The sequence below is a fragment of the Abramis brama genome (assembly GCF_963993115.1).
Source record: "Abramis brama genome assembly, chromosome: 13".
Taxonomy (NCBI): Eukaryota; Metazoa; Chordata; class Actinopteri; order Cypriniformes; family Leuciscidae; genus Abramis; species Abramis brama.
Window position 1 is genome coordinate 34,830,088 of NC_139975.1, and position 9,526 is coordinate 34,839,613.

At 36.1% G+C, this 9,526-nt stretch overlaps 1 protein-coding gene across 2 annotated transcripts; it reads right to left on the reverse strand.

Annotated features, from left to right (window-relative positions):
• Positions 1–812: 812 nt before the first annotated feature.
• Positions 813–8,273, reverse strand: LOC311094398 (E3 ubiquitin-protein ligase TRIM35-like). 2 transcript variants are annotated; one of them, XM_084132356.1, is made up of 6 exons: positions 7,631–8,273; positions 3,589–3,684; positions 3,158–3,388; positions 3,018–3,040; positions 2,818–2,936; positions 813–2,502 (listed from the first exon to the last, which is right to left on the reverse strand). In XM_084132356.1, exons 1-6 carry the CDS (start codon positions 8,024–8,026, stop codon positions 1,913–1,915), a joined length of 1,455 nt encoding a protein of 484 aa, XP_083988482.1. In that variant the 5' UTR covers positions 8,027–8,273; the 3' UTR covers positions 813–1,912. The 2 variants fall into 2 exon arrangements, with proteins under 2 accessions (XP_083988482.1, XP_083988483.1); XM_084132357.1 differs by having other exon boundaries at positions 814–2,430.
• Between the last annotated feature and the right edge of the window lie 1,253 nt (positions 8,274–9,526).

Sequence of the window (9,526 nt, forward strand, 5' to 3'; positions counted from 1 at the left end):
CCACACTCAAAACATTCAGGGCTGAAGCCCCGGCAAAATCGACTGACGCCGCGTCTGATCAAAAGTAACCTGCCTTGTCTTGTCTATTGGTGTCAGTGGCCTCTTTGCTTGAAAAAAACGGAGAACAGTGTCAACACGATGCGTGAGATTTGGCAGCCCTGTCTTCACCAACAACATTGTGCATTATATTTATCAAAAAACAATTTTATTATCGCACTGAGGGGGGGCAGGGGGGGCCTTTGGAGATAACTGGCCCCAGGGCCTTTACAAGTCAAAATCCGTCCCTGATTGACAGAATAACAAGACAAACTACATACTTTCAAACCGTTATTTAAAACAGTTTTAAAATGTTTGAAAATTGAATTTTTTTTAATCATTTTATTTATTTATATATATATATATATATATATATATATATATATACACTTAATACTATTTATTACATGGCTTGGTTGAATTCTAATGTAGAATGTGGTGTGTTATTTCTTGATAACAGACGCTGCTAAGTATAACACACCGTTGCCATGAAAAACAGAGCGTTGCTATGGACGCAGGATTCTAACCGTAGAGACGGAATGGACTATTTTCTTTAATCATTTCTAAAATCATTTTTAAATCAATAAACTCCTTTTTAAATCAATATTTTGTTGCAAATTATTGATTTATTTGGTAGGTAGCCATGTAATAAGCGGGATAATGTAGAGCGAGGCGGTTGTTATAGCGAATACAACCCCTTCAGACTGATTCAAGCTCCCTCCGCGTCGGGGTCCCGATCAGCCTGTCGGGGTTGTATTCGCTATAACAACCGCCTCGCTCTACATTATCCCTTACTTACATATTGTAAACATGAATTTAAACATACTTTAATTATTGTATGACTTGTTTAATGGTTACTTAAGTATTGAATTTATAATATTAATAATTACTTTGGGATTTGAGATTTACAATACAATATTTTTTCTTTATCAACTATTACATGCACAGATACAAATTTTAGTACATATAAACAAACCTCACAGCAACACAAACACAATTATTTCACAATAATATATCCAACTGACTCTAATATGCAGAAGCAGAAAACAAGAAAAAAGTGAGTATTCGCTTTATAGGTGTAACGTAAGGAGGCAAGATGTAGAGAACCCAAGTGCAACTTTAATACCAACGTGATCAAACATAAAAAAAAGGCATGAAAACTCGAAACAAGAACAAACAGCAGTTACCCAAAACAATACTAAACAAAGACACAGGGCAAACATGAGGGCTTAAATACACAAGACTAATGACCCAACAAGGGACACCTGTGAACAATGAACCAATAACATCATGACACATCAGACAAGGGAACACACGCAGGATCACATGACTTTGAACAGGGGATCACGACAGACATGAAATGTGACCAAGACAAGACCAAATCGTGACAATAGGCCAAACCTGAGAAAACGGCACCATCTTGTAAAAAAAAATATATATATATATATATATATATCAATATATTCAATATATATATTCAATATATATATTTATTTAAAAGAAAAGGCCAACAGAACAAAAGTCTGTTAACAAAGACTGCATCATTTTATAGTTAAATGGCCCTGGGATAAAAAGAAATTGGGGAAGTTTTGTCCTTAAGGTCCTGAGTGTAAATATTTTGTGTACAATGTGGAAAGGAAAGAAGAAAACTCAAGTAAAAATACACACTTGTGCCAAAATTGATGCAGTTTGCATTAACACAGGATTTTTTTTTTTTTTAAACTGAAAGAGACAAACATGTCCTTAAGGAAACACGAGGGTTAATTTGGTTATAACTTTACATTGAAGTGTGATTGATCAATGAAACCCTTTGATTACAATGTTATTATTGAAGCATAATTTGCAAAACTGTATTAATCTAGAAGCAGAAGCAGATTTAACTGTGATTTTCTGCTGTAATAAACAGTTTAACTGGTAAGATCCTCAGAGGAGAAGTTGTGCAGTGATTATATAAGAATGGAAAGACAGTCTCTGTGAAGGATGTCCTGAATCTGCGCAGACAGTCTTTAGTTACAGGATCAGAGAATGACACTGTTCCTCTGTCATAGTCCAGCTGAACTCTCACACGCTGAAGCTTCTGTTTAACAGTGAAGACAGTGAGCCGTTGCTCTGGGGATTGTGAGCCGTATTTGCTGTCCATGCACCCCACACACCAGACATTAGACTTAGAGAAATCCTTTCCCTTCCTTTGGTTTGATGCTGTTGTTATTCCAAGACTCCAGCATGTATTGTCTCCAACCTCCACATCCCAGCAGTGTGTTCCTGAGTTAAAGCCCTCAGATCCCAGGACACATGGATAATAATCAAACCTCTCTGGATTATCAGGAAGTGTTTTATCTCCATCACTGAACGACACACTGGTCAGATCAGCAGAGAGTGTGAGACGAGGATCTGCTGTGTTTGGATCCAGAGTCAACGGAGCAATATGATGTATTAGAAATGTAAAAGTTAAACATTTTTCTTTTTCTGAAAGAGATCATAATTTATACTAACATAACAATGGTCTCTCAGTTACTGTCAGAATGGATTGAGGCTTCAGGTTTAATATCAGTATTCAATAAACACTATTGTATCCTAATACATAAACATAAACCATGAGGAATAGACTTTTTATATAGAGTTCATTCATTATAAGTTCGCTGTATGATCTGATGATTTTCTGAAATACAGTTTACATTCACTTTGTAGTGATTATTAAATATATTTCTATCAAATGTTGATGTTGTGTGTGTTTATATGTGAACTATCTTCTGCACTGGTGTCAAATCTGCTGAGACTCACTGTGTTGGACAGTTTCCAGCATCTTCTTCCAGACTCTGAACGGCAGGTTACCCAGATAACGCGACACATGAATCAAAGCTCCAGAACTCATCCGTGGATCCGGCTGTGAGATCTGGACTCTGAGGAACATTCAGGAGTCAGAACTGCAGTGAATTTGAGTTCAGATCCACTGAGAGAAGAGATACGAGCATCTCACTCACCTTTCCATTGAGGCCTTAAAGTGCTGGAAAATATAGAGTTTGAAAACATTTTAATATCTTATCAAACACTCTCAGTGTCAATGAGTCTCTCTATACAAGTTGTTTTCTGCACAGAGAATGAAGCCAGATTGATTTGTCACCTTTAGAAATGAGACGTCATTGTCTTTCATCATCTCCTCCATGTCTCTGATTGTGTGTGAAAGAGCTGAGATGTGTGTGTTCATCTCCTCCAGCTTCTCCTTCATCCTCTGCTTCTTCTGCTCCTCTTCCTCTCTCAGTGCAGTGATTGTAGCTTCTTCTTCGTCTCTGAGAAACTGATGAAGCTTCTCAAACTCTTCTTTAATCTGACGCTCTGTGTGCTCAGCTTGAGACTGAAATCAAATCACATTCACTTCAATCATCTCAAACAACACAAATCTCGGATACCCGACATATAACGGATCCAGAAGCAGAAGCTGCTCGTCATTTACAGAAATAATCAACTGGAATCCATTATATTAAATATATCAATGTATAACGGTATAAAGTGATTCAGCTGTAATGAAAATGACTCTTGATTCTGTTTCCTCACATTGATGTGTTGAGCTGTTTTCTCAAACTCTCCTTTCTTCTTTTCATTGTGTTGAAGTTTCTGTCGTAAGGACTTCAGTGCTGTATTGAGCTCCTCCTAGAATTGAACAAAAATACATTAAACACCAGATTACAGTGAAGAGAAGAAAATACAGTGATATGATCATACAATTCTGTGCAAAAGTATTTATTAGTATATTATTGCCATAACCATGTGATCTGTGACGTCCGAAGCTTCGTTTCCACACAAAGTCACGTGACTGCTTCGTATTCAGATTCAAAAATAGCGTGAACCTCCTGAGCAGGTTTCGATAGTCTTCGGTAGTAGTAAATAAAAAAGAAATAGACTTAGCCCTCACACTGTTGAACAAGTTTCTTTACATTTATTAAATTACCCACAAAATAAAATGTCAGCTCCCCAGTTCACAAGCACTTCACCATTCCACAACAATTTTCTTTTATTTTGATTATGCCTTCATGAGCCTTGCCTGTGAACTCGTAGGATTAGGACTGGGGCTACAGTTTATGTGAATAAGGCTGCATTTGTAGATCAAAGCAGATTCATAAGAATTGTTTCTGTACAAGGTAATTAGTCCCATTTATTATTATAATTTTTTTCATAAATTAATTCATACAGTTGTTTGTTTATACATTGTATAAGAACTACATTAACACTAGGGCTGTAATCAACCAAAGAAAATCTTGGTCGACTAAAGTCCTATAATTTTCGACTAAAAATCGACAAAAAATGACATTAGGGAAAAAAAACATTAAATTAATTAGCTGCGCACTGCAGTACTTGGTAGCCTTGTTGTCCGCCTAAATGAATTTCAAATAAACATAAAAAAAACTAGTAGGCTATTTGCAGTATATTAAATCGTTTTTGACCTAATTATTTTGCACTGACACACGAGTCTGTCGGCTCTGCAGCGCTGCATAACGTGCATCTGCGCGCAATATAAAAATAGTAATAGAATAAATAGTACTATAAATAAATAGTAATATAAAAAATAGTACTATGTTGTCAACTAGTGATATCATCACAAGAACTTTTGAGGAATATGCAACATAATTTAGACAATTGTTTTTGTCATACAATAACTGACAGACGCTATCATTTCATTGCAGCTCGCACAGAGCGAGGCTGAACATTGAATTATAATAATTCGTTACATTTATATAGCGCTTTTCTGAGACCTCAAAGCGCTTTACATAGATGGGGGAATCTCCTCAACCACCACCAATGTGCAGCATCCACTTGGATGATGCGACGGCAGCCATATTGCGCCAGAACGCCCACCACACACCAGCTTACTGGTGGAGAGGAGACAGTGATGAAGCCAATCAGTATATGGGGATGATTAGGAGGCCATGATGGACAGGGGCCAAGGGGCAAATTTGGCCAGGATGCCGGGGTTACACCCCTACTCTTTTTCAAAGGACATCCTGGTATTTTTAATGACCACAGAGAGTCAGGACCTCGGTTTAACGTCTCATCCGAAGGACGGTGCTCTTTTGACAGTATAGTGTCCCCGTCACTACACTGGGGCATTAGGACCCACACAGACCACAGGGTGAGCACCCCCTGCTGGCCTCACTAACACCTCTTCCAGCAGCAACCTGTTTTTTCTTAGGAGGTCTCCCATCCAGGTACTAACCAGACTCAACCCTGCTTAGCTTCAGTGGGCAACCAGTCTTGAGCTACAGGGTGATATGGCTGCTGGCTGATTTGAACAATAGACTATTAACTTAAAGCTTTTACTCTTAAACACAAAAGGTACGTCCACTATAATAAAAAAAGAATGTTTATTAAACAAACCAGATCAAGTAATAATATTCAGCAAACCTTCTAGTAGCCTACTTTCTTCAATCTGTCTCTCTTCTCCAGTGGGTTGGGCTAATCCAAAAGAAGTGAAAACAAGGGGGGTGTTCTGAAGACAGACTGTTACCTGTGAAACAGGGGTGCTCTGAAAAAAACCCCATTAGCAATTAGTGCTTTCCACCTGATGAAATGAACGCGGCAAAAAATCGACCAATCAGAATTTTGGTCGAGCAAGAACGTATCGACCAAATAATTGACTAATCGACTGGGAGATTACAGCCCTAATTAACACTAACATGAATTATGAGGATTAATTGTATTGCTTTGTAGTTTACAGAGCACAAAGTTATTTATTAAATGAAAAAAAAAAAGGAAAAATAAAAGGTCTTTTGGGACAGAAAGACAGTTTTTCCACCTTTTGACCACAAGATGTCGTTAGTGTGTAACGTGTTGAAAAGCTTGGAGTAATGAACCATTTTACAATACAGTCGAGGGGGAAAGCCCCGGTGCTTCACAAAGCTTCATTTCACCATCACTATTATATACTGAAGCAAAAAAGTTATCCAATACTAACTGGGCCTGCGTGATCATGTATTTGGCCCCATACTTACTAATTGCACAAATCTATGAAACTGTATTTATAATGTTGTTCAGCTGGACTAAACACAACCCGTCCTGGGGTGCGTTTCCCAAAAGCATCGTAAAGTAAGTAGCACTTGAAAATCTTCATAGAACTACGAGTGCTCTGGAGTAATCGTACATCCCCAAGTGCATCGAAGACAGATTTATGAGGACACCTGCAGGACAACCGGCAGATACACCTTTAACTTTATTCAAATGCAATGTGATTATAATATAAGGTTTTGATTGTACTTTATTGTACACTTTATTACTCTTTTTTGTTGGTTAAATTAATAAATTAAATAATTAAAAACAAAAAAAATAGAAATAATTTAATCTAATAATTTGAATCAAAATTAAATGAATGAACATAAAAATAAATAAAAGAAATCCTTTAAATCTGTTAAAAATTGCATCTTTGTTTCGCTCTATCTCCTCTAAAAGGACATTAATTTAATCTTTTTGAAAGGTATCTGTTCTTGTTTTGTTTTTGTTTTTTTTCAGCTATTTTGTCAGTTCCTCTGCCTGTAGGTGCTTTATATAGACTTGTCTTGATTGCTAATCCACAACAGATGACAATTATTAGGTTAAACGTTCAGAATACGATTCCAGATAAGGTTATGTTTCAGCACATCACGAATGGACAGCGACTCTTAAGTAGCACGTAGAGCGCGTTCTCGCGCGTTCATGTTAAGTGCATTTTTGGGAAGCGCTTGTGGAATTGCTGCGAGCGTTCGTAACCTTGCACGTAGAAAGCGCTCTTAAGAGCTAAGATACATCGTTATCGGGAAACCCGGCCCTGATCACTGCAGCCCTGTTCAATCACATAAACACTTAAATAGGACTTTTTCAACAGCATGAAGTTGGTTAAAAGGTCTTAAACAGTAACACACTATTGACAAAGGTGAAAGAAACTCCAGGAATAATGATGAAGACGGTGATTGAAACACATCCGTCTGTGATGGATTACAAACCTATTTCAAAGGCTCTTGGACTCAAAGAACCACAGCGAGAGCCATTATATCCAAATGGAGAAAACTCGGCACAGTAAAACCTTCCCAGAAGTGGCTCAAAGTCACCAAAGGGCCAAGAACAACATCGTAGGAACTGAATTTTCTTATTTTCTATCAGAAAATGCTGAAGGACAATATCCCATCTTTAGTCTGCAAACTGAAGCTCAAGCAACAAGACAATGATTCAAAGAATAGTGAGTAAATCCACCTCTGAACGGCTCAAAAAAGCACAATTACAGTTTTGGAGTGGCCTTGTCAAAGGCCTGACTTGAAATCAATTGAGATGATGTGGCAGGACCTTAAACAGGGAGTTCATGCTTGAAAACCCTCCAATGAGGCTGAACTAAAGTTGTCCGCTCAATTGTGCTGTTTTTTTTTTTTTTGTGTGCAAAATAATGATATCTATGAAAAAGGCCCCACTATTTAGTATGAGACACAAAAACATAAGAAATCAGGATGGGCAAATACTTTTACAGCACAGTAAATGTCATATAAATTTCAGTAAAATGTCATTGAAATAGTGATGATATCTATGTTTACGACTAATTATTGTTCTTTACATGTGAAACAAGAAACATTTTTCTTACCTTGTAAGATGAAAGCACTTCACTGATGGGTCTGAATGTGTGATTGGTGTGTTTCTCTGAGTCTCTGCACACTATACACACCGGCTGTTTGTCCTCCAGACAGAAGAGTTTGAGTTTCTCACTGTGTAAACTGCAGATCTCCTCAGATCCTGATGAACGCTTCTCATTTCTCTCCTTCAGGAACGATTCACACAAGTTTTTTAACGTGAGATTAACTGGAGGATCATCTCTTGAGGATCTCCTCCTGCAGACAGGACACTCCTGAGTTTTCTTAGTTTTCCAGAACTGTTGTAGACACTCTTTACAAATACTGTGACTACAGGACAGAAGAACAGGAACATTGAAGATTTCATAGCAAACAGGACAAATATAATCATCTTCAGCTGCTGAAGCCATTTTCACCGTTTGAGTCTCGCAAACTAAACTCTACTTTCACTTTCTGAAGGACGGTTTTCAAAAATAGATCTGCTGTCTGTTCAGAAATCACAACAGACATCACAAAAATCCTTTTTTGTTTTTTTGAAAAAGTTTTTCTCTTTGTTCTCCATTGATTGCTTATTCTTTATTGCTTTTGTTGAGACAAAGTCGGTGTGTCAGAAAGTCAGTCTCTTCTTGGTTAGTGTTGTAAGAGGGAGGAGTTTATGATCACTGCAAAAAATGCTTTTCTTACTTTGTATTTTTGTCTGGTTTCCAGTCCAAATATCAAAAAATTCTTAAATTAAGATGCATTTATTAGATAAGTAAAATTAGATAAGATATTATGTCTTGTTTTCTGGGGAAATAAATCAAATTAAGTGAGTTTTTGCTTAAAATAAGCAAAATTATCTGTCCATGGGGTAAGAAAAATATTCTTAATTCAAACAGAAACAAGCGACTTTGACAAGGGCCAGATTGTTATGGCAAGGTGACTGGTACGATAATTGAGACAATATATTGTTACACCCCTAAATAATGCATACTAAATGTATGATATACATGATGTATTATAAGGATAATGACAGCAAATGTTTTTTATTAGCTGTAATACATTGTCATTTGATCAACATTTAATAAACATTTGTTTGTTTATTATTTTGCTATGAAATGTGTAAAAAATAAAAAAAAAATAAAAAAGTTTATGGTTTATTTGAGGAATTTGAGTCTGTTAACTACTGAACTTTTTTTTGCCTTATTTATTGCCTTTTCCCCTATCACATTAATAATCATAAATTAGGTGTAATTCGAAAACTGAAAACTGTTCTGAAAATTGACATTGTGTAACACTAAACTTACACTTGTATATTTGTTTTTACACTCCTTTTTGAAGCTCTTTTTTTTTAACATCTTGGGAAAATGTTATGGGCTTTCTCATCATATATGACTTTCTGTCACAGAACAGGACATTGATTCATACATGTCCACCGTACAGACACCAGGACTCACAGCATGTTCATCACACAACAAGTGAAATTCTAGATCAATATATTAGATATTATTATGAAAATATTGCCAATTATTACTCCCATTATTACACTTTTTTTCCATTACATGTTTCCCCAAGAACACATTAATATGCAAATTAAATAGTGTATAGATATGTTGAATTGAATGGGACTACACATTTATGGCCATTTTACCCAAATATTGTATGAAGTAAAATGGTGTATCATTTCATTCTATTATATCTTTTATTACACAGTTGAGAATCATCTTTATTCAAAGTTTGTTTAAAAAATCCAGAAACATAAAAACTCCCAAAATAAAATAAACATAAATTATATATATATATATAAATAAAAAAATAAACATAAAAAATCCTATTCATATTGAATGTCATTAATGTATTTTTTTTTAAACAACTGAGTCCTGGTGTCACTAGAAGACATAGCATGAGATATGAATCAAATATCTTGTTTA